General features: G+C 40.4%; 1 protein-coding gene and 1 non-coding gene across 3 annotated transcripts in view; one reads left to right on the forward strand and one right to left on the reverse strand.

The window, feature by feature from the left end:
- SLC9A4 (solute carrier family 9 member A4) overlaps window positions 1-26,406 on the reverse strand; it is a 72,567-nt gene that overhangs the window by 36,863 nt on the left and 9,298 nt on the right. For both annotated transcript variants that reach the window (XM_066267893.1, XM_066267894.1), the window contains exons 3-6: window positions 10,278-10,537; window positions 8,453-8,670; window positions 5,499-5,701; window positions 4,476-4,562 (exon numbers count right to left, since the gene is read on the reverse strand). In XM_066267893.1, the coding sequence (XP_066123990.1) occupies window positions 4,476-4,562; window positions 5,499-5,701; window positions 8,453-8,670; window positions 10,278-10,537 (768 nt within the window). The remainder of the gene's footprint in view (window positions 1-4,475; window positions 4,563-5,498; window positions 5,702-8,452; window positions 8,671-10,277; window positions 10,538-26,406) is intronic.
- LOC136332565 (small nucleolar RNA U3) lies at window positions 25,354-25,557 on the forward strand. Its single transcript, XR_010730776.1, has one exon. It is a non-coding gene; the product is annotated as a small nucleolar RNA U3 (small nucleolar RNA).

Here is a 26,406-nt window from a genome sequence, read left to right on the forward strand (position 1 = left end):
ACCGCTGACGGCTCTAGATCAGTCATCCAAACAGAGAATCAACAAAGATATAGTGGCCTTAAACAAAACACTAGAGCACCTGGATATGATAGACATCTACAGGACATTTCATCCCAAAGTGACTGAGTATACATTTTTCTCCAGTGTACATGGATCATTCTCAAGAATTGACCATATGTTGGGTCACAAAAACAACATTAGCAAATTCAGAAAAATCGAAGTTGTACCAAGCATATTTTCTGATCATAAAGCCTTGAAACTAGAATTCAACTGCAAAAAAGAGGAAAAAAATCTCACAAAAATGTGGAAACTAAACAACATACTTTTAAAAAATGAATGGGTCAATGAAGAAATAAGTGCAGAGATCAAAAGATATATACAGACTAATGAAAATGACAATACGACATATCAGAATCTATGGGATGCAGCAAAAGCAGTGATAAGAGGGAAGTTCATATCACTTCAGGCCTATATGGAAGAATATACCTTGTTCTTGGTTAGGAAGAATAAATATAATCAAGATGGCCATATTACCCAAAGCAATATACAAATTTAATGTAATTCCCATCAAAATTCCAATGAAATTTTTTAAAGAAATGGAGCAAAAAATCATCAGATTCATATGGAACTATAAAAAACCCTGAATAGCCGAAGCAATCCTAAAGAAAAAGAATGAAGCAGGGGGCATTACAATACCTGACTTCAAACTATATTATAGGGCCACGACAATCAAAACAGCATGGTATTGGCAGAAAATTAGACACTCAGACCAATGGAACAGAATAAAAAACCCAGAAATAAACCACATATATATAGTCAAATAATTTTTGATAGAGGGGCCAAGAACACACAATGGAGAAAAGAAAGCCTCTTCAATAAATGGTGCTGGGAAAACTGGAAAGCCACATGCAAAAGAATGAAACTGGACTACAGTCTGTCCCCCTGTACTAAAATTAACTCAAAATGGATCAAAGATCTAAACATAAGACCTGAAACAATTAAGTGCATAGAAGAAGACATTGGTACTCAAATCATGGACCTGGGTTTTAAAGAGCATTTTATGAATTTGACTCCAATGGCAAGAGAAGTGAAGGCAAAAATTAATGAATGGGACTACATCAGACTAAGAAGTTTTGCTCAGCAAGAGAAACTGATAACAAAATAAACAGAAAGCCAACTAAATGGGAAATGATATTTTCAAACAACAGCTCAGATAAGGGCCTAATATCCAAAATATACAAAGAACTCATAAAACTCAACAACAAACAAACAAACAATCCAATAAAAAAATGGGAAGAGGACATGAACAGACACTTCTCCCAGGAAGAAATACAAATGGTCAACAGATATATGAAAAGATGCTCATCTTCATTAGTTATTAGAGAAAGTCAAATCAAAACTGCAATGAGTTACTACCTCACACCTGTTAGATTAGCTATTATTAACAAGACAGGTAATAACATGTTGGAGAGGCTGTGGAGAAAAAGGAACCCTCATGCACTGTTGGTGGGAATGTAAAGTAGTACAACCATTATGGAAGAAAGTATGGTGGTTCCTCAAAAAACTGAAAATAGAATTACCTTATGACCCAGCAATCCCTCTACTGGGTATATACCCCAAAAACTCAGAAACATTGATACGTAAAGATATATGCAGCCCCATGTTCATTGCAGCATTGTTCACAGTGGCCAGGACATGGAAACAACCCAAAAGCCTGTCAATAGATGACTGGATAAAGAAGATGTGGCACATATACACTATGGCAGGGGTCCCCAAACTTTTTACACAGGGGGCCACTTCACTGTCCCTCAGACCATTGGAGGGCCGCACTATAAAATAAAACTATGAACAAATCCCTATGCACACTGCACATATCTTATTTTAAAGTAAAAAAAGACAATACAGGAACAAATACAATATTTAAAATAAAGAACAGGTAAATTTAAATCAACAAACTGACCAGTATTTCAATGGGAACTATGCTCCTCTCACTGACCACCAATGAAAGAGGTGCTCCTTCTGGAAGTGCGGTGGGGGCCGGATAAATGGCCTCAGGGGCCCGCATGCGGCCCACGGGTCGTAGTTTGGGGACCCCTGCACTATAGAATAATACTCAGCCATAAGAAATGATGAGGCCCTGACCGGATGGCTCAACGGTGGTGCGTCGGCCTGGCGTGCGGGGAACCCAGGTTCGATTCCCGGCCAGGGCACATAGGAGAAGCGCCCATTTGCTTCTCCACCACCCCCCCTCTTCCTCTCTGTCTCTCTCTTCCCTCCTGCAGCCAAGGCTCCATTGGAGCAAAGATGGCCCGGGCACTGGGGATGGCTCCTTGGCCTCTGCCCCAGGAGCTAGAGTGGCTCTGGTCGCGGCAGAGTGACTCCCTGGAGGGGCAGAGCATCGCCCCCTGGTGGGCAGAGCATCGCCCCTGGTGGGCGTACCGGGTGGATCCCGGTCGGGCGCATGCGGGAGTCTGTCTGACTGTCTCTCCCCATTTCCAGCTTCAGAAAAAAAAAAAAAAAAGAAATGATGACATCAGATCATTTACAGCAAAATGGTGGGATCTTGATAACATGATACAAAGTTAAATAAGTAAATCAGAAAAAACCAGGAACTGCATTATTCCATAAGTAGGTGGGACATAAAAGTGAAACTAAGAGACATTGATAAGAGTGTGGTGGTTACGGGGGGGAGGGGGGAGGGGGGAGAGGGAGAGTAAAAGGGGGAGGGGGAGGGGCACAAAGAAAACTAGATAGAAGGTGACAGAGGACAATCTGACTTTGGGTGATGGGTATGCAACATAAGTGAATGACAAGATAACCTGGAGTTGTTATCTTTGAATATATGTATCCTGATTTATTGATGTCGCCCCATTAAAAATAAAATTATTAAAAAAAAAAACACTTCCAACTTGGACCAAAGGAGAGAGAGAGAAGACAAAATGATAGAAGACTGTTAGATTCCCAAAAACTCTACAGGCAAGAAACAGGCTGATCAAATTAGAGCACTTTAAACATGCTACCTTTCATGAAAAGGGGGTGCAGTTTAGAACCAATAAGGTGGAGCAAAGAATCGCAGAAGATGGTTCTCATACCTTAAAACAGTTTTCCCCGGTGAACTGAAATTTGCTTGGATTAGATGACTCCTTTTATTCTTTTCATTTCCCCCTCCCTTTTAGAATGAATATCTATAGCTGCTAGCTAGCCTATGACTTTCCTTCCAACTTATTTTGGGAGCAGATAACTTTTTCTTGAGTGTTACAAGTTTGGCACTAGAAGGGAGTTTTGCCTCAGGATAGATTATACTCAGGGCCTTATCCATTCCTGATTTAGATGATTGAGGTGATAATATTTGAGACTTTTGAACTAATAAGATTTAGATGAGATTTTTGGTCTTTGAGTTGATACTATAAAGAATTGAAACTTTTGGGATAGAGTTAATGTATTTTGCATGTGGAATAGACATAAGTCATTGAGGGGCAGAGGGCAGAATAATGATCTCCAAAGATATCCGTGTCCTAACCCAGTGGTCCCCAACCTTTTTTGGGCCACGGACCGGTTTAATGTCAGAAAATATTTTCATGAACCGGCCTTTAGAGTGGGACAGATAAATGCACAAAATAAAATTATGCGACCAATGTAAAAACTGTGGTATTTTTAAATATAATTGTCGAACTTACGAGACAAGCATCAAGAGTGAGTCTTAGATGGCTGTAACAGAGGGAATCTGGTCACTTTTTAAAAATAAAACATTGTTCAGACTTAAATATAAATAAAATGGAAATAATGTAAGTTATTTATTCTTTCTCTGCAGACCGGTACCAAATGGCCCACGGACCAGTACTGATCCACGGCCTGGGGGTTAGGGACCACTGTTCTAACCCACAGAATCTGTGAACTTGGAGTTAATTTATGTGCAAAAAGGAATTAAGATAGCAGATGGACTTAGGGTTGCTGACTTCAAAATAAAGAGAATACCTTAAATTATCCACATAGGCCCAATATAATCATAAAGGTTTTTAATATGGAAGAGGAAGGCAGAAAAATCAGTATTAGAGTGATGCAACATGAGAAAGACCTGACTGGCCATTGCTAACCATGAAGATAGAAAGAGTCCAGCAGCTAAGGAATGCCAGCAGCCTCTAGAAGCTGGAAGAGGCAGGGAAATAGATTCTTCTCTAAAACTTCCAGAAAGTAATGCAGCCCTATTTTATTCTAATTTTAGCTCTGCAAGACCCACTTTGAACTTCTGACTTCTGGAAATGTAAGATAATAACTTTATGTTTTTTGTGTTTTTTTTTAACCACTGAGTTTGTAGTAATTTCTTACAACAGCAGGAAACTAGCATAGTTACTCCTGGTGAAGTTGAAGAGGAAAGAGGCTATGTCTAAGGAAATCAAAGCCCTAGATTAGTCCCATGGGTGGCAAATGGGAAGCATTTTACTAACTTACTAAATTATAACAAAGAGATAACTTACACGAATGTGAAGCTCTTCATTGATGGATTCTTTTTTACTGGTCTTTTTAACATCCAGGTACCTGACCAGAGGGCCAATTGTGATTCCCTAGATCATAGGTAACACCAAAATAAACAGTTTTGTTGTAGTGAAGATTGTCATTATAGTGAACAAATAATTAACAAAACTATTCGAACTTCCAATTTTTATATTTTCTTTTTGTACTAGGTAGGTTTTGCTGGATAAATGATTCAGTGTTTACTTTAGTTCTTACTTAATTGTTTTAAATTCTGTAGTAAAAAATAGGCATTATATCTATATTTTAAAGCAGAAGTTTGGTTTCATCCCTTAAAACAGGGGTCGAGAAACTTATAGGCTGAGAGAGCCATGAATGCCACATATTTTAAAATGTAATTCCGTAAGAACCATACAACGACCTGTGTATGTTACACATTATCCAATAAAAATTTGGTGTTGTCCCGGAGGACAGCTGTGATTGGCTCTAGCCACCCGCAACCATGAACATGAGCGGCAGGAAATGAATGGATTTTAATACATGAGAATGTTTTATATTTTTAACATTATTATTTTTTTATTAAAGATTTGTCTGCGAGCCAGATGCAGCCATCAAAAGAGCTACATCTGGCTCGTGAGCCATAGGTTCTCTACCCCTGCCTTAAAATAACCTCTTATTACTTTGTTGAAAGGTAACTCAAGCGAAAATAAAATTTTGTGTTATCTAGTATTATTTGGAATCTAATTTTTAGCAACACAAAATGGAGTAGCTATAATTTACCTGTTACCCAGGAATATTTTGATTAATATTTTTTGCTGACTAAAAGTCAACATACTTTAGAAGTTGAAGGATGATCACAAGCATGATTTAGAAATATTTGGGAATTTAGTTTAGATATATTATCCAATTTCTCAAAAATAATGAACAGAATAAAAAGGTAAAAAATCATGTCTGAAAATCATTATGTTAAGTTAATACATAATCCTGGAAGAATCAACTTATTTCAAATATGAAAGAAATCTACCAACCTGAATAAATACAGTAAAATATATAACTACCAGAGTAGCAGTGATGAACATTTTCTTCCTAGGAAAAAGAGATAGAGGAAGCAAAAATGCAAGTGAAAAGCTTCCAGCTCCTCGAACACCACTGTAGAAAATTATGTACTGGTCCTTGATGGAGAAGGGAAAAGTCCGAAACTGGTTACTGACATAGAAGAGAGCAAATACGCCTAGAAAGGGGGAAATGCGTATTAGAGTAGCAGGTCATTAATAAGTAGAGATACAATGAGAGTGAACACATGTTATGTGCATGTGCCTTCAAAACTAGGCACCCTAATTTCATCATACCCGTGGCTGCCCATCCCAAACAGTAATGCTTTAGATCAGTGGCTTTCTAGAGTTGTGTGTAAGTGTATGTGTATTTAGATTAATAAAATCTTGATACTTTTTGATATGAGAAGTGTCATATACTTTCTAACCTACAGTTATAATTTTTACTCTGTCTTTTAAAACAAAGTAAATCAGAGGTATTGCCTGGGGAATAAAAACACTCTTTTCATCTCATGTTCTCCCTGAGTAACCAAAGAAGGTGTGTAATTTTAAACATGAAAGGAGCCGTCTCTGTGACTATGGTCTCTGCAGGGTGAGCAGATCTTTTGTGGTTGGACTGGTTCTCCTTGAGATTCATTGCAAACAAGAGAGGATGTTGGCAAGGAGGGCTTCTTGCTGTTGTAAGTGGAAGATGAAGAGTAGGAGAGCTTTTGTTAAAACACAGAGGTACTTTCTACCACTCTGATTTTACACCCCCAACTGGCCCACATGACCTACTACCATCAGTGCAGTGGTTCCTTGTGAGAAAGGTCCCTTTACTAAAGCTTGGACTAAAAGTGATATTTCACTGCAGAATAGAATAATAAAGCTCTCATCATCATGATGTGACTTCTAATCACACAGACTTCACAGCAAGCAACCTTTGATTGCAGGCATATTGACAGCACAAGAGACAGTTACCCTGAAATATTTTCATTTTGTGTTATTTATCCTGGCTTCGCTACATACTTACTAATCATGTGACCTTGGGCAAGGCTCTTAATTTTGTCATGTATTCAATGTTCTCATCTGTTTAATTAAGATAATGATAATATTTCCATCAAAAGGTAGATGTGAGGTTGAAATTAACTTCATAACCATAAATAATTATAATTTATAGTTATATTATAATTATAAAGCAGGGCCTTATGTATTATATGCCTTCATGAGTGTGAACTATTATTAGTTATAATAAGTCAGGCTAAAGAGAATAGGCTGGGAGTGAAAGAACTGGATTCTGACACCTGGCTCTGTCCCTCACTGTGGCCATGTTCTTAGTAACTGTTCCATCAGCTCCCTAAGCTAGAAGATGAAGCACTTAGGCTGGATGGTCACCACAGGTCAACAATGTTGAAGGATCTACAATATTAATCCTCTCCTAGGTGATTTTTATTCCTGTTGGAGAGGCTGAAGCTCTGTAGTGTTACTTCTCTTGATATTAGCTTTACTCCCCTGTAGATTCTTACAGTCTTAGAAAAAAAGAAATCTGAGAAATTTGTTCATATCCACCATTATGTTTTTGAGGAGAAACATTTTGAATAGTTAAATATCTGTCCAAGGCCAAATAGCTAGTTAGAAATAATGCAAAGATTTGATATGAGATTATGAATTCTTATTAGTTTCCTTAATTCATTTTTCTCCTGGGGACCCATTAGACACATATATTCAAAGTAAGTTTTATGAATATTTTAATATTTCTTCATTCTTATTCTTTCTTGGATCATAAAACCTATCCTAAATTAATTTAGAATTGATATGCTCAGTAAGTTCTCAGCCATTTCTGCTAATTTCTCTTTGAGAAATTAAATCATTTAAAAATATAATTGCTTCTAATCAAACAGCAACACATATATTGTTGTTCAGTACTTAATGTCTTTTTCTTTTTTTTTTAAGTAAGAGGAGGGGAGATAGACAGATTCCCACATGTATCCTGACTGAGATCCACCCAGCAACTCCCATCTGGGGCCGATGCTCAAATCAACCAAGCTATCCTCAGTGCCTGAGGTCAATGCTAGAACCAACTGAGCCACTGGCTGTAAGAGGGGAAAAGGAAGAGAAGGGGAAGAGGGAGGGGAAGAGAAGCAGATGGTTGCTTCTCATGTGTGCCTTGACTAGGAATTGACCCTGGAATATCTGCACGCTGGTCTGACATTCTGTTCACTGAGCCAACTGGCTAGGACCTCATGTTTTTTTCTATCTCTCAAACCATAAAACAAGATAAATCAGCAGTTATTTGTCAAGACATTTCACTTTTTAAATTAAGCACATTTTATAGGGGTGATGTCAGTTAAGTTATATAGTTGTCTTTACTAATTAATACTAGGCACTTATTAAAAATAATGATTCACTTCCTCATCCTTGATTTCTATACATCACACTTAACCCTCAATTGAAATCATCTAAATTATTTAGGAAAATGTTTTTTAATAGTACTTGCCTTACATAGAATACAATCTGTGACATCTCATTTTCCTGTAATGTAAGTATAAATGCCTGCAGTTTATAATCTATATCTGATTTAAGGTGTAAAAGGGGGCAAACCAGCACCAGAAGTGAAGAGCAAGGGGAAAATGTACTGTTATATTTAAATGTGTAGATGTGAAAATTTTCTCTTCAGTTAAAAAAAAAATAATGTTCCTTGCTCTGAAGCAGAACCTTATCAGCTACTAACAACTTTGAACTGATTGAAAGAGTAAACAGTATATGTGCTGCTGAAGCAAGCACTTGAGAGAGTGAACAGAACATTCCTGATAACTACAAGTTTCCCCTGCTCCCCTAACCAGTAAAGCCACCTAACGTAACCTCATGCTTAAGAGTTTATACTGCAAGAAAGAATAATAAAAAAATGTAAAAACAGGCAGGAGGCCTTTGAGGGCCCTGCCATCTCTTACTGATGGCTCTCCAGATCAGACAGAAAGCCAGAGTGAAGCATACGAAGGCCCAGTTCCACTCGTGGTTCTTCCCAACGGTGGACACGCCCATGAAGATGAAGATCAGGGTCTCGCTGACACTGCTCAGCATCTTCATGAAATACTTGATGGTCGTGTAGGATCTCTGGGACACATTTTCTTCCACATACTTTTTCATTGTCACCGCACAAGCCGTGATTCTGCAAAAGGAGCTGAATCTCAGAGAGAAGCACAAGTTTTGGCCCTTACCCCCAACTCACCCTATGGGTGATGCCACAGATACACAAATCCTGTTTTTATTCAGAAAGGGCATCTTTTCCATCCTTTTTTTGGCTCCAGCTTTCCCACAGATTTTCTTTCTTCCTCTACTTCCCCCACAAGGGGTTTGCACAAGCTGAGTATGGTGGGGAAAGAGGGTGCTGCCACGTCTTCTCACAACAAAACGGCAGGTGACTCATGCACAAACTAGAAGCTGAACTGCTCCTATCTTGCCCACCCTCATCAAAAACTGTCAGCCCTCCTCTTACTCTCTACTTCACTCTACCTTTAAAACTAAAATAAATTCATTGCAATTACCTAGGAAGAGTAATTCTCTGCCTGAGCAATATTCCTTTCAATAATTTAATAAGAAATTTTTTCATTAAAAATATTTCTGGCTTAGATCCAATTAGGAAAGGTGTGGGTGAAGAAAAAACTTGACTTTGTCTTAGTAGTTTTGATCCCTTTTAAGATGGGGAAACAATGTCTAGGTTTTACACTATTATATCTAATTAAAATAGTTATCTCTGTACAATAACATTAACTAGTTCTGGCCGAGTAGCTGGTATGAGAACAATGTCACAGAGAAAAACAACTTGACCAGATATGATGAGCCAAATTGAAAACCTTCATTCCAAGATCTCCATAAGGATAAATATTAAAAAAAATATTTTTATTAAGGAAAAGGAAATCTCGATTTCTAGTTTATCCTATTTATCTAGTTTTCTTCTACACTGCAGTCTTGGAGCTGTGATGTAGTTTGAAGGAAACAGCAGAAGACAGTCCTTTGTGGCAGGCTTCTCCATAACTTTAAGATAATAAACTTTCTTTCTTTCTTTCTTTCTTTCTTTCTTTCTTTCTTTCTTTCTTTCTTTCTTTCTTTCTTTTTTTCTTTCTTTCTTTTTAAATTAATTGAGAGGTGGGAGGCAGAGACAAACTCCTGCATGCGCCCTGACCGGCATCCACCTGGCAGGCCCCCTCCAAGTGATGCTCTGCCCATCTGGGCCACTGCTCCATTGCTCAGAAACCAAGCTATTTTAGTGCCTGAGGCTAGACCATGGTCCCATCCTCAGTGCCCAGGAAAACTTTGCTTTAGCCATTCGAGCCATGGCTGCAGGAGGGGAAAAGAGAGAGAGAGAGATAGAGGGGATAAGGTTGGGGGGAGAAACAGAAGGTCGCTTCTCCTGTGTAACCTGACCAGGAATCCAAATAATGAATTTTTCAAAGAAAAAAAATTTACTAAGATGAGATTTTAACCTTGAACTTCTCCCAGATTTTCTCTGCAGCAGCTTTTCTTATCATTCTAAAATGACCTTATAGTTTCTATGCTTTCCTTATGCAAATCACAGGAGGAGAGTACACACAAATACTGGGAAGAGTATTTGGCGAAGAACCTGAATCAGATTTTACAAGTGTTTATTGTACCTCAGTCCTGCAATACCTTTGAGAATGAGCAGCAGCAGTCAAGCCTTTTTCAGCTGTCAGCCCACCAGAGATGGTACTAAACTCTCCTTTATTGCTACAAGAGTTAGTTTTCGCTTGTACTTACGCCAGGATGCCTGAGAGACAGAGGGTCTCCGCAGCTAAGTAAGACAAATAGCTGAACATGAAAACGATGAGCGGTTCAATTGCAGAGATATTCTGAGTAAAACGTGTGATAAACGCAGAGATGAATCCAAAAATAACTCCGAAAATTATTCCCCCAACCCCCACAATAAGGAATCGGGCGCATCCAGCCAAAATGTCGACAAGCTCTATGTTTTCAAATGCATGCATCTTTGTGAAGGCAATTAATATGTTGTATAAGACCTGGACAAAAAGAAAATTAAAAATAAGAAACATAAATTAGCAATGAGATATATTTTACACACAGATGCTTAATTTTGTGTCTAGTTAAATAATGCACAAACAATAAACGACATGTCAGTATGAACAAAGCTGCTTAATTTTTAAATGTATTCCAACTAATTTAAAGTATTCAGTATTTCTGAATAAGTATCATATTAATAACTTTTAATCACTGAGCACCTACTATATGTCAACCTCTTGCTAAGCCTCTTTATGGCATTATCAATTCATTTCCTCTCAGGTCTAAATGCACCCCTCAATATGGGCTCTATATTCAACAGTGAAACTCCCATAAATATTTCTCCTTGAACATAAGCATCATATTATGTTCTATCAGCAGAGGGACATTGCAGGAGCAAGAGGCTTCCGGCAACGTTGGTGTGGCCTGGGAGGAATCAGCCATGTTGGAGTGAAGACTTTCAGTGGATCCTGCCAGGACCACAGGCCTTAAAAGTGGTCCCTCTGCAACTTGACATCTTTAGCCTGATCATATATGGGGGCAGGGTGGGAAGCTCCAGCATGACCCATGTGCAGCATGTCCACTGGCACAGCCCTTCTTCTGTAAGCTTCCACCATGCAAACAGCTCCTACTTACGCCCTCCTGAGACCAGGATCCAAATGCATGCCTGCTGCTCTACTGTCTGCTTCCTGTCTGCCCTCGGGGGTGGACTATTGCTTGCTCAGCAACTCCATGACGGCTCTAGTCTGGCTAAACCAGCCAGCTTCTTCTCTATCCAGTGGCACATCTATACCCTTTCCAATGAGCTCTGAATTCCTTTTACATTTGTTCTTTGCAGGCCATCCCTCAGCCCTAGTTTACCATATAGAGTCCCTTACATCCTATAACTATTCCATTATTATAGTTAATATTTTCTTTAATTTTCATTGTGACATTGATTAATAAAATTATATAGATTTCAGTTCTATAATATATTAAATATTGTGGGTGAGCAATTTTGTAGTATGAATATTGCCTGTGGATACCCCTAGTCAAGCTTCTTTCCATTACCATATATCCCCTTCACCTTCTTTACCTCCCACACACTTTTCCTTCTGGATCAACACACTATTGTCTGTGTCAATGGGATTTTTTTTTTTTTGCTTAATTCCTTCACCATTTTCACCCAGCCCCTCAGCTCCCCACCCCTCTTCTCTAACAGTTGTCAATCTGTTCTCTGTATCTATGAGTCTGTTTCTATTTTGTTTGTTAGTTCATTTGTTTTTTCATTAGACTTCACATATGCTGGTGAGATCCAATCAAGCAAGAAAAACTGTTTACCTGACCTGTGGTTTCTCTTTTCTGATGGGACTCAACTGGCTACACTTTTCAATATGTTATCTCACTCACCCCCCCAAAACCCCTTCTAATTCATGTGATGCACACTCTCAGTGTTCCTACTATTTCTCTACTTATTTCCGTATTGCTATAAAGTTGCAATGATCTGTTTATCACTCATTCATGTAACTTGGCAAGCCCAGAACTTAAACTGAACTTCTCTGCAAATGACAGTTAATGGGACACGTAAAAGAAGTGAGGTGAGCCTGACCAGGCGGTAACACAGTGGATAGAGCACACCAGCTTGAGTGCGGGCTCATCTGGTTTGAGCAAAGCTCACCAGCTTGGACTCAAGCTCTCTGGCTAGAGCAAGGGGTCACTTAGTCTGCTGTAGCCCCCCGGTCAAGGTACATATGAGAAAGCAATCAATGAACAACTAAGGTGTTGCAACGAAAAACTGATGATTGATGCTTCTCATCTCTCTTTGTTCCTGTTTGTCTGTCCCTATCTATTCCTCTCTCTCTCACTCTGTCTCTGTTAAAAAACAAAACATCATTTCAGCCCTGGCCGGTTGGCTCAGCGGTAGAGCGTCGGCCTAGCGTGCGGAGGACCCGGGTTCGATTCCCGGCCAGGGCACACAGGAGAAGCGCCCATTTGCTTCTCCACCCCTCCGCCGCACTTTCCTCTCTGTCTCTCTCTTCCCCTCCCGCAGTCGAGGCTCCATTGGAGCAAAGATGGCCCGGGCGCTGGGGATGGCTCCTTGGCCTCTGCCCCAGGCGCTAGAGTGGCTCTGGTCGCAATATGGCGATGCCCAGGATGGGCAGAGCATCGCCCCCTGGTGGGCAGAGCGTCGCCCCTGGTGGGCGTACCGGGTGGATCCCGGTCGGGTGCATGCGGGAGTCTGTCTGACTGTCTCTCCCTGTTTCCAGCTTCAGAAAAATGAAAAAAAAAAAAAAATCATTTCTTTAAAAAAAAAGAAATGAGGTGAGATCTCTGCAGAAAATGAAGATCGTTGAGAGTATCAGGTCCTGAAGTGTTCTGGGAAATCACAGTACATGCCTTTGTTCCTACACTAAGACAAATGAGAAAATCAGATGAAGCAGAAGGTAAAACTCAAGGGAATAGGGCCAATGATCTTTCTGTTTATGTATCACTGATATTTTTAAAAACGGGTATAATTATTGGGTTTTTTTTGTATTTTTCCAAAGTTTGAAGCAGGGAGGCACTCAGACTCCCACATGTGCCTCACTGGGATCCACCTGGCATGCTCATCGGGGGCGATGCTCTGCCCATCTGGGATGTTGCTCTATTGCTGCCAGAGCCATCCTCAGCCCCTGGGTCCACTTTGCTCCAGTGGAGCCTTGGCTGCGGGAGGGGAAGAGAGAGACAGAGAGGAAGGAGAGGGGGGAGGGGTGGAGAAGCAGATGGGCGCTTCTCCTGTGTGCCCTGGCCGGGAATCGAACCCAGGACTCCTGCATGCCAGGCCGACGCTCTACCACTGAGCCAACCGGCCAGGACCAATATTGATGTATTTTATTTCAGCAAAATGAAGCATTGTTTTAAGAAGAATCTTGGCTGAGTGCAAGAAAATTGTGACTTATGGTTTTTAAAATGAAAACAAAATAAACTTAGTGGTCATATCTGAACTCAGTGAGCTTGTTTAGACCAATTTCACCTTTTGCCTGACCTCAGAGCAACCCACACATGGGTCTCAGAAGCTCTGAGTGTTGCACTTTTGGAAGTGTGCTCACATTATAGTGAATGAAGCCGAGATAAGGACCCAGATATTTCCACAAGGCCCTGAGAAAGCAGGTGTAAATACACTCAGGTGGGACATGGGAGTTTACTTGGTTCTTAAACTCAGAAAAAACTAAGGAATTGATTGAGACTCAAAGATTTGCATGTTGTTGCCACAAACAAAAAATTATTTTGCATAGCTCTCCAGATTATAAGTAACTACCCAGTCTGTTCCAAGGACCTGGAAAAACCATTCAGGTCAGCCCTGTCCCTGGTGCCCAGGTGCCCTGCCCAGAACATGCCATAGCAGTTTCAGAAGCGAAAGTAGTACATATACTTAAGACTACATTTATAAACACAACACATATTGTCATTATAGTTGTAGAAGATTTTCTTTAGACTCATCTTAGGTCATAATAATGTGCGTATATTTTTCACACATTGGAGGATAAATCATCCAAAGTTAAATCTGAAACAACTTCACAGCACTAATGGAAAACCAGATTAGATTTAATCTCTTGACTCAGTGTGGAGTTGTGATATTGTGATATAATAATGTGTGTGTGTGTGTGTGTGTGTGTGTGTGTGTGTGTGACTGGAGTGTAAATATATAGGGTGGAGCAAAAGTAGGTTTATAGTTGCACCTACATTTGCTCCACCCTGTATATATTTTTTGTCTTTGATTCCTGACAGACAGAAAAGCAGTTTCCTTCCCATTATTATTATTATTATTATTATTATTATTATCATCATCATCATCATTATTTTATCAAGGATTTAACTCATAAACAGCCTGACAAGCACAGGGCAAAGTTTGGGGAGGAAGGGTCACAGTGTTTCTGTGCCCTCTCCATTCACACCATTCTCCCAGTAACCTCCCAAAACTTAAACATTTTTGTAATTTCTTAAGTGATGAGATGATAGGAGCATCTTTTATTATTCAAAATGAGTACTTCTCATCCTTACATGAGATTATGCTACGAGGCGATGGGCTGGCCTTTACTAAACTGGTTGCCAGGAGAACCAACCATGGAATTAGAAGGTTGTAACTTTCAATCCCACCCCACCCTGCCCCTGCTCCTGACCTCCAGGGAGAAGAGATGAGCTGAAGATTGAGTTCCATAACCAATGGTCCACAATTTAATCAAGTATACCTATGTAATAAAACTTTGGCTGAAACCCCTAGAAGATGAGTTTCAGAAAGCTTCTAGACTGGTGTTGGGAGGGTGGTGTAACTGGAGGAGACATGAAAGTCCTGTGCCCCTTCTCCCCATACCTTACTCGATGCTTCTCAAGCTATTTCTGAGTTGAATCCTTTATAAAAACCAGTAATAGGAAATAAACTGCTTTTCTGAGTTCTGTTAGCTAGTCTAGCAAATTATCATACCTGAAACAGGGTACTGTAGGAACCTCCAATTTTATAGCCAGAGTTAGAAACAAGGGTGGCCCAGACTTATGATTGGTGTCTGAAGTGTAGGCAGTCTTGTGCAACTGAGATCTTAAGTTGTGACATCTGCTAATTCTGTTAACATAAGTAGCTAGAAAATAATAAGGGAAGGAAGCAAAGGGACTCAGACATTAAAAAGCCTGCTTGCTTCACTAAGAAGTGACAAGTTCACACACTCCCCAGGGCATCACCCGCTCCCTCAGGGACCTAATCTGTTGAAGAAGGCAGGATCATTACAGGTCACCACTGAGGGAGGAATGGAGGAATAAACAGCAGAAGAAATTCCTCTGCTGGGTACATGCCCAGTAGAAGTCAAGAAGGCACAGGGGAGGTGCTTCCATTTTGAGGCAAGCACAGAGGAGCCAAGATAGCAGTCATACAGGCCTGTCAGTCTAGCCTAGTTGAAAGATTGGCTTGGATAAGAGACACAGAACTTGAAAAGATCTACAAAATGAATTGATTAAGGGATATATCCAATACAACAAGCCCATGGAAGATTGGGAAGTTGATTGGTTAGTTTAAAGAGGTGCCTAGCCTGAGATAATATAATCAACCTAACAGAGAAGCTTGCTCTCTTCTCTCTCTCTGTCTTTATGTTGCATGGTAACAGGTGCTTGCCCATTGGTTTGTGTGTTCTCCAATTGCCATGTGGTCCTAAGAGCTGTGTGGGCTGCAGCTGCTTGAGGATGACAGCTTGGGGACTCCCAGGTGCAGGCTCCAAAGCATGGCCTGGGCACAGTGCCAACCAGAGTGCAGCTGGGAACACAGACTGTGCTAGCTGGACAAAGACGAAGGCTGGACTGGACTAAGCTTTGGTATAAACTGAATCATGGCACAGGATATCTGGCCAGTAGTCTTGGTATTGGACCTGATGAACATTAAGCTGGACTTTTCCCATGGCAGAATGGATGGAGATGAGACATTGGGAACCCGGGGTCAGCCTTCTATTTCAACTCCAGTAAACCTTACCAAGCCACAGCCTCCCATACATGAGTTCTTTGGAATGCCTTCCCTGTGGAAGAATCATATTTCCACCAGCAACAATTCCAGGTAGTTACTGTCAAAATTGAATTGGATTGGAGGACATCAAGTTGGTCTCTGAAGAATTGGAGAATTGGAGATAGAGGGAAAAACATCCACACATCTGGTATCAGAAGTAATGTTGTAAACAAACAACAGTTCAGGGAAGGTGTCTAAGGAAATGGTCCTTTTGTGCTACCTTTAACAACTCATCATGTTTCCCAAGATCATAATGATGAAAAACTTTTTAAAAGATACTATTGCAGAAGTTTGCAAAGCCTTTTCAACAAGAAGACTAATTAAAGACACCAGCCCACCAACTTTAAATGTGATTTTTTTCTTTATCAATTTTATTGAGGAATAATTTACATATGATAAACTACATCTAAAATGAATAAATACTGACCATTCTATACACCTATAGATCACTACCACAGACAAGATCTAGAATAGTATCTAGGTTTTATGAACCCAGAAAGATTCTTTTATCCTTTTCTATAACCCTGACTTTAAGAAATCACTTATCTATTATTGTCACTATAGATTAATTTGTATTTTATATAATTGTATAATAAATTTTGAGCTCTTTTGTGTCTGCTTTCTTTAACTGAGTATAATGGTTTGGAAACTAGCCATATTATGACAGATATTAGTGGTTCATGCCTTTTTAATCACTGAGTAGTGTTTCATTGTATGGCTGTAGCACATTTGGTGTATCTCTTCACCCATTGAGGGACATTTGTTTCCCACTACCCTCACCCCCCAGTTTTTGCTATTGAAATATTGCTATAAGTCTTTTTAGGTAGACTCATGTTTTCTTTTCTTTTTTTTTAAATTTTTTATTTATTCATTTTAGAGAGGAGAGAGAAGGGAGAGAGAGAGACAGAGAGGGAGAGAGAGAGGAGAGAGAGACAGAGAGAGAAGGTGGGGAGGAGCTGGAAACATCAACTCCCATATGTGCCTTGACCAGGCAAGCCCAGGGTTTCGAACTGGCAACCTCAGCATTTTCAGGTCGATGCTTCATCCACTGCGCCACCACAGGTCAGGCCCTCTTTTCTTTTAAAGATTTTTTTTAATTATTATTCATTATAGAGAGGGGAGAGAGAGTGAGAGAAGGGGGGAGGAGCAGGAAGCATCAACTCCCATATGTGCCTTGACCAGGCAAGCCCAGGGTTTTGAACTGGCAACCTCAGCATTTCCAGGTTGACGCTTTATCCACTGCGCCACCACAGGTCAGGCCCCTCTTTTCTTTTTTTAAGATTTATTTATTGATTTTAGAGAGAGGAGAGAAAAGAGAAAAGTGGGGTTGGGGGGAGGAGAAAGAAGAGAAAACATCAATTCAAAGTTGCTTTTGACTGGCAAACCTGGGGTTTAAACTGGCAACATCAGCATTCCAGGTTGACACTTTATCCACTTCACCCACCACATGTCAGGGTAGAGACTCATGTCCTATAAACCCAGGATCCTGAGTAAACATGATGAATAGAGAGCCCACTGGCCAGCAAAACAAACAAACAAATGGTTTAAACAACAACAAAAAAATACACCTTTGTTGTTTTGGATTTGAGGAATGTTTGTTATCCCAGAATCACCTGATGCATTCTGACTGTCAAAAAGATCTATGAAATCTTGCTTCTGAAATCCTCAAAACCAGCTTGGTTCTAGTTACAGCCTTTGTGAGACTCCTTTGTAAGACACTTGAGCTCCTGAGGGGTCTTTTATGAGGTGAATTGCATGCTCCCAAAATTCATGTTATTGTCTTAGCTGCCAGTACTGCAAATGTGACTGAATTTGGACTATTTCCAAATATGTATTTAAAGAAATAATTAAGTTAAAATTAAATCTTAATGGTGGGACCCTAATCTAATAAGATTGTGTTCTCATAAAGAAAAAAAAGAGACTCTAGGAGTGTGCTCAGCAAGAAGGCAGCTGGCTGAAAGCCAGAAAAAGAGGCCTCACCAGAAACCAGCCCTGCTGGCACCTTGATTTTGAACTGCCAGCCAGTCTCCAGAGCTGTGAGATATATTTCAGTTGTTGAAGCTACCCAGTCCATAGAACTTTGTATGGCAGTCCTCGTAGACATGTCTTCCTGATGGTCTTGTGTATCTTTCAATTAATCCTCATTACTTGAGCGTGCCATAAACTCAGGTCTTAAAAAAAAAATCCTAACTAATTATTGACTCTTCATACATGAAAAAAGCATTGGTAATTCAGAGTCACATCAGCATACAGTAAAAATGACTTTTATTGTCTGACTGACACTGTGAAATACAGACAATATCATAAAGAACTGTGTTCATCCATCTTACACCTGAAATTAAATAATGAATCCAGTTAATTTTCTGAAGAGGAACTAGCACATTAAATTTCATCTTAGAGCAGTTCTTTGACAACTACTTGTTACTACTGTTAAAAAAAAATCATCTAAGAAATCAGCAATTACCCAGCAGGCACTGTAAAATCACGTAAGAGATGGAAGGGGGAAGCTTTTACCTCACTCTTAAAGGAGGATGATAAAATATCTGCAACCAAGGACAGAAGATTGATTACACACAACATTCACCAGCTCTCCTAGGGTTCGTTTGTCCATTGGAACTTCAGAGAACAAAGCCAAGAAGATGAACTAAACAGAATGTCAGGAAATGTAATGAAGATGAGAGAAGTGTCAGTGACTAAATCTTACTGACTTAGGGAAAAGCGAAGACATTCCTGAAAAGAACTCACTTTCAATTTAAAAAGTTGAAAACTTCTTTTCAGTTTGAACAATGTCAGGGTTGTGGATTGTCCTATCTCATAGATGTAATTGCCGCCTACTCGTGAATGACTGTCAAATTCGCATCAGCATTCACTCTTTTCCCCAGACTCTAGAGTCCTGTTTCTAAACAATTGAAAAATTCTCTTCAGTGCCCTGTAGGTCTCAAATTCAACACTCAAAACCAACCTAATAATAGTTTCCCTCACCCATAATGCCCTACAAGGAACTGCCAAGCCTTTCCCCCCTACACACCAACCAAGAGCAAATGCCTATACTGGTGTTAGTATACTTACGAACAGGAGAGAACATTTAACCTCCACACTTTCTTTTAACTATAAAAGCATGCATCAGTTGTGACCAGAAGACTCAAGTTCACTGAAGACTAGCTTGGTGATTTTCTTCCTCTGAGATGGTCACTCTGGCACAGTAGAAAGAGCAGTTTCCAATAAAAAGTAGTTGCTTAGTAATATTTTTTATGAATGAATAAATGAATAATTTGGGCTCAGGCTCAATCAAACTGGACTGAACTTTAATATAAAAGAATTGGATTTTATGATCTCTCAGTTTCCTCCCATACTATTAGTTTAATATTTACCAATGACCAAAGCTGATCCTGGGTGGTAAGGAGTATCATATGGATGACCACAGCCTAGAGCCAAAATTATTGGCTTTGTCTCTGACCCATGACCTGGATGTGATGTTCCAGAGTGGCCTTATATGACAGGTTCTGCCAAGTACTGTTCATTTTACATCATCATTGAGGAACCTATAGCGAAACTAAATGGTTTGTTCCAAACAGTCAGCTTATGGGGTTTTACACATAATTCTGACACTATTATTCCATAGTGAGGCCTGGCACTCCACCACACCCTGCTGGCAGTGGGGGAGCTGTTGGAAACCACTGAATTAGGAAACACTTGGTTGTGTTTGCCATTCAAGCTTTTTCTCCCTGGTCAATGATTTCTATTAATGTATTATGTAGTCTCCTAAGAAATTTCTAGGACTTGAAAGGGTTATAAGAAAATACAAGAGAATAGGTTCTTCCATAGCTGTAGTGTAAGAAGGATTTACAAATGAAAAGAGATAAGTCAGAGGTTCTAAGGTGTGGCTGCTCAAGTGTAGGGACAGTCCTTGTCTGCTTCTGAGTGCCTGCCACATCACAGTCACACAGGTGCTGTGTAGTGTGTGCTTACAGCCTTGAGAGAGCAGCTCTGACTTACTTTATCGTACTCATTTTGACTATTCCTTAAAGATTTGAGAGTTTGCTTTTCTCGTTAAGTGTGTATGTGTGTGTTTTTAATCTGTTTCCACAGCTGCTTGTCTTACTTCCTGAACAAGAGACAAGTGGACAGCCAGCAAGGTTCTGTCCTCGCTTCCTACACTTGCGAACTGGGATGATTTCCTACCTAATCAATCAATGGCTCACAGGGTGGGTGAGTTGTAAAACGAGTTGTATAATTCAAATGTCAATCAGTCTGTTTCTTCAACCAGAAGAATATGAACCAAACAAGTGTTTGGAAATCAAATTTGAGGAATTCCAATGAAGGAATGGTTGATGTGTCTGTCATTTTCTGCCCCTCATCTCCTCAGCATGCCTCTGAATTATTAACATGCATGCAAGAAACAGATCTCTGTGGGGCTGCTGGTTAAAGATAGTCTGAAACGTAGACCCAGGCAGTGTAGCAGGTGCCAGCATCAGCCAGCTGGAGAAGTTTAGGAGTCAGATCTGCTTTCTCCAGGTTGGTGAGCTTCCATCACCTCTAACACCTTTATTTGTAGAGATCTATCGACACTGGACTGCCCTCTGGCCTCTCTTCTCCCAGCTCCTCCCACCTCCCTAACCTGGTCCAGCAGCATTCCAAGCTATTTGTGTGTGTTGTATCTGATTCACACACACACACACACACACACTCATACCCACACACTCATAACACTTCCCTCTCCCCTCCACAGACCTGTACAGCCAGCAGCATATCTCACTGTCAATGGCAGTGTGGGCCTAAGAGAAGCTCAGCAGACAAATCTCCAAAAGTATTGGCTGAGTGCATGTCTGAAGGAAAATGTCTGGGTTTGGGCTGGGTGGGCACCAGATACCTGCCCTCCCCTCACAGTGAGGCAGAAGCAGCCCAGGAGAGATGCTTCACAGCTCAGGTGCATTTGCTGGGTCCTTGCTGGAACTGAAGTTCACTCCTCAAAAACCTGATTCTCACCAAGCAAAGCTGCATGGTCCTGTCTGTCTGAGTTGTAGGCTTTATTGCCATTTGTTTGCACATAAACATCAACCAGATTGCCTTCTTCTGTGCAACTTCCTTTTGCATATTGGGAGGCTAACTTACCATGTGCCAGGTATCCATGTGTCTTATTTCACACCCTCCTCAAAACCACCCTCTGAGGTTTGATTAACTCTTCCCATTCTACACATGAGAAACTGAGGCACGCAAGGATAGAGTTGCTTCCTGAAGATCATATAAGCATGTAGATCCAGGTTCCCTTATACACTGAGCTCCCTGAATTTTGGCCAGAAGAAACTGTTCACTTACAGAGGTGTCTCGAGCCTCTTACCTCCTATCCTAGAAGCCTAAATAAAATGAAAAAAAAAAAAAGATAAAAAGAGGACAAGAAAAATTGCTTACTTCTCTCCCCTGAAGAGTCTGTTCAAGTGTTTACTCAGCTCTTCTCTAGAATAGCTGAGACTGCAAAGTTCAGGCAGATGGATGGACAAGAGGGTATGGCATCAAGTAAAAGAACTCTGGGGCTCAGAAAGGCTCATGTAGGTGAACTCAGTTTAGGTAGATTAGATTTATAATACCATACACATAACTCTGTGCTCACACTGTGCCAGGTGCTGCTTTAAATGTTTTGCATGTAGCCTGACCAGGTGGTGGCGCAGTGAGTAAAGCGTTGGACTGGGATGCGGAAGACCCAGGTTCCAGACCCTGAGGTAGCCAGCTTGAGCACGGGCTCATCTGGTTTGAGCAAAGCTCACCAGCTTGGACCCAAGGTCACTGGCTCGAGCAAGGGGTCACTCGGTCTGCTGAAGGCCCGCGGTCAAGGCACATATGAGAAAGGAATCAATGAACAACTAAGGTGTTGCAACAAAAAACTGATGACTGATGCTTCTCATCTCTCTTCATTCCTGTCTGTCCCTATCTATCCCTCTCTCTGACTCTCTCTCTGTCTCTGTAAAAAAAAATTAAAAATAAATAAATAAATAAATAAATAAATAAATAAATGTTTTGCATGCAAAACTCACCTTAACCCTCACACAACCAAATCTTCATTCCACAGAAAGGGAACTGAGGCCTGGAGGCATTAAGTAACTCCCCTAAAGCCAAACAGCTTGCAAATAGTGAAGCCAGAACTTGAAATGAGGGATATGACCTCCATGTCACTGCCTCTTGAATGGGAGGTTACTGATGGTAGGACCCCATTGAAGCAGAAAAAAATAAACTGCAGAAAATTTTGAAGGAAAATTTACCCCAGAATGAAGTTATTTTATCTTTCTCAGGTCAAAGGCAGATTTCTTGGCAAGCTATTCCCTTTTGTCCTAGATTAGTTTGAACTTGCTTTCTTGTCTTCACAACCAGAAGGAGTCCAAGACTGTCCCTCCTCCATCCTGTATTCACCTATGCACAAGACATACATGGTTCATCTTCGCTCCTCCAGTGTTCAGGACAGCATCAATGTAGATAGGTGCTCTACAAAGTGCTACAAAAAGGACATGGCACTCTTTTGTTCCTCCATGCTGCCCCTACTTTAATTCTACTCTTAGCACTCAGGGCAGCAATTCTGGAGTTCAACTGTGGCACTTTATCGGAAGAAAAACATCCCAGTTTGCTCACAACTTCTCTGACAAATCCAAATGCAAATACAGTGTCACTCTTGAGGGTTGCGGAAGGAGGGCTGTGGTCATGGGACATGACCAGAGCTACAGCCCAGCCCCATGGCAAGCATAGCCTCTGCAGGGCCTCTGCCAGTTCCCATGACTTTATCTATCATTTACTTGTTCATTCTTTATGTAGCATCCATTGCTGCACTACAGTGATTGCTTAGTACTTCCTGCAACACTCAGTGCTACACACTGAGCCTTATGGAGATGGCTAGAGCTGTTCCAAGACAAATCACAAAGCTCAACAAGCAAATAGGTATCAAAGTTAGGTTGATAAAGAGATGGAAAGATGAGAATAGAGCAAAGAAATTCTAGCATAAGGGATTGAAAAATTTAGGATCTAATACCAGCAACAAGAATGCATCATAAAGGGGCAAATCAAATGAAAGGTGAAATTTGCTCTCAAGTGCTGGCTAGGAAAGGCGGTGGGAGGAACACTTTTCAGTGTATCTCTTGGATATTGAGCTAGACAGAATAAATTATATTCAATAAATAAATAATTTTTTTCTGACAGTCTGTGTCTTTATAATAAAAACAATAGTGAGTAAACTTAAGCACATGGAGAGTGGTAACTCACCTGAGAAGTTCCAAGGACCACGAGGGGCCAGTATAGGGATGTGAACCTTGATGCCTGGGTCCTAGGGTCTCTTCTCTTAACCACTACACACTGTGTCTTCAAAAAAGGAGGACAACAATCCCAAGCACATTGGGTCATTAGAAATGTAAAAAAAAAGTACTTAAAAAATGCCTGTCTATGTTATTGGCCCAAGGTTTGTGCTCCAAACTTTTAATTTGTACCCTTCTATAATTTTTGTATTTACTCTACTCATAGAGAATGGACTACAAGAACAACAAGATGCCAAAAGGCAATGAGAAAAAACTAGAGGATGAGAAGATGGAAGGGGGAGAGGGAGAAGTGACAGCCTGGAGTAGCAGTTAGGAGCAAAATCTCTGAAGCCAAGATGCTGAATTCAGATCTCACTCCTGGACCATCTTTGCCTTTTGGACCTCTCAAATGAGTGGGAGGACAGGGCTCATGAGGAGAGATAAGAGGTTATAGAAACCTTGCTTGCATTACTTTGCTGCTTATTTAGCAAATTAATCCAGAGAAGCCAAGAAAGAACATAAGAACAATCTGCCCACAATAAGTGATGTAGTTCCATATAATGGCAACTGCCTATTAAAAGAAAGTCAACTACCATGTTATATCCATGAGCTTGTATGACATAAAGATAATAGCCAGCTTCCATAGAGTTCTCACTATATGCTAGGTGCTCACTGTATCTAGTAAGACTTAATATGAATGTTCCAGTAACTCTATGAGCTAAATAATATCATTTTGATTTTACAGAAATGAGACACAGAGACAATTAGGAGCTTTCCCAGCTCAACACGTTGGACTTAGCCAAGCCAGTCAATTCTGACTTAAAGAATACTTGTTTCACTACAAACCAGGCATGAACCAAGTCTCCATATCAGCAAAACGTGGATTCTTTACCATCCTCCCCCCCAGCACCATGAATTGAAAATTCAAAAAGGTAAGAATGAAAGGAAAAAGATTATAACAAACCAGACTAAAGTATCCATGTTCAGTCTGTCATTGGCTGGGGAGTATGTCCTCATTCAGTTTACGTTAGCTTACTTTGACTTATTTTTTCCATCTGTAAAATGTGGGTATGAATTCACTCATCGTAATAAAATTTAAAAATTTAATAAAATAATAAATATAAATGTGACCCTACAACAGGGCAAGGAAGTGGTAGTGGCACCTTTCTTTCTGCTGTGATTTCGGCCATGAAATTTACCTGGAGATACTACTTATCATTTTAAAGCTGTTTGGGTTTTATCTCTGCTCCCTTTGCCTACCATTAAGAGTCTCTTCTGGTGATGAGTCATAAGAATTAAGCAAGAAGGAGAAATTAGTGGGACAAGAGATCTGGAGAATCAGTTATTAATATTATATAGTTTTAGAGTGGTTCCTTCCTTCTCTTTAGGGAGAAGGCAGCTTTCAGTAAAGATATGTAGAGTTGTCACGTGTTACCCACAAATCACAGGTCACTCTTTAAATGACTCAAACTTCCTGCTAAGAGAGCATGCTTGTGACTGCTGCCCTTGAGAAGGTTCCTTCCTCAATGAAAGGGTGAGTTCAGGCCCTTAGCTCAAAATACAACTGGACTGCATTAAATACCAGTTGCTTTTAAACTGCTTTCTAAATCTGGCTCTGGGGCTTCTCTGGTTTCACATAGGAATGCAATAGTGCCCCAGTACACACTTAATACTCACTGTGCTATAGGTGACCACAGAGTGACTGGACAGTGATGTGTGGGCAACCCCCTGGAGCCAACACAACAGCAGCTCCGCCCACTGGAGGTCAGAGCAGTGACCTCAGCAGATACTTTGGTCACTTGATAATTATAATTTTATTTTGAAGTTATCATTTAAAAATATGTCCAAGTGGAAGCAATTAAACTTTGGGAAAGTCAAACAAATACTGCTAGAAAAAAAAAACCCAATCAGAAGCCAAGCTGTGATTGTCTCTATGCATAAAACTTAGACAAAGTCCAGGGTGAGGTCAAATTCTCAAGTTCAGGGTAACACTGAAGAGGCAACAGAGTAAAATGTTTTCACTGGTAATTAATAATGACTACTTCTCAAGACTATACTTTCAGGGATCATTTCTATAGTTTGTTAATAACGACTACTTCTCAGCAAAAATTTTTATATCCTTGATTTCCTGATGAAGAAATAGTGTGTTCTGTGAAAACTAAAGAGTTGGTATTTAGAAAATAATTTCTAGACTTCTCTAATTGATGAAGGAAAAGTTGAGAAACTATCTCAGAATGGGCTGCTGAGAGGTGGCCTGATGTTATAACAGATGAACAGTATCAGTAGTGGCATTGTGAGTAGTGGGGTTTCAGTAAACAAGTCACCTTGACAAACTCAGGTATAACAGAAATAAGACTATGTATGTCTCAGAGATTAACTATGAAATGAATACATCATGGCTCAGAGAAGCCACCTTAGAAGGTGAGGTAGTTTCCAGCCAAGTACACTGACTCCATGGTAACAAGATTGAAAATATGAAAATATCTTGGCCCTGGCCGGTTGGCTCAGTGGTAGAGCGTCGGCCTGGCGTGCAGAAGTCCCAGGTTCGATTCACAGCCAGGGCACACAGGAGAAACGCCCATCTGGTTCTCCACCCCTCCCCCTCTCCTTCCTCTCTGTCTCTCTCTTCCCCTCCCGCAGCGAGGCTCCATTGGAGCAAAGATGACCCGGGAGCTGGGGATGGCTCCTTGGCCTCTGCCCCAGGCGCTGGAGTGGCTCTGGTCGCAACAGAGCATTGCCCCCTGGTCAGTAGAGCGTCGCCCCCTGGTGGGCATGCTGGGTGGATCTGGGTCGGGCACATGCGGGAGTCTGTCTGACTGTCTCTCCCCATTTCCAGCTTCAGAAAAATACAAATATATATATATATATATATATATATATATATATATATATATATCTAAAGCAGGAATAGGACATCAGAGACTAATCATCTAGCCCAGTCTGAGAAGAGGTGTACAATCATTATTCTGGACATATCTTTATCTTAAATCAACATACATTGAGTTTTCTCAACCTAAAGATAAAAGAAAGAAGAAGGAGGAGGAGAAGAGGAAGAAGAAGAAGAAGAAGAAGAAGAGGAAGAAGAAGAAGAAGAAGAAGA

The sequence above is a fragment of the Saccopteryx bilineata genome, chromosome 3, assembly GCF_036850765.1.
Source record: "Saccopteryx bilineata isolate mSacBil1 chromosome 3, mSacBil1_pri_phased_curated, whole genome shotgun sequence".
NCBI classification, from domain to species: Eukaryota; Metazoa; Chordata; class Mammalia; order Chiroptera; family Emballonuridae; genus Saccopteryx; species Saccopteryx bilineata.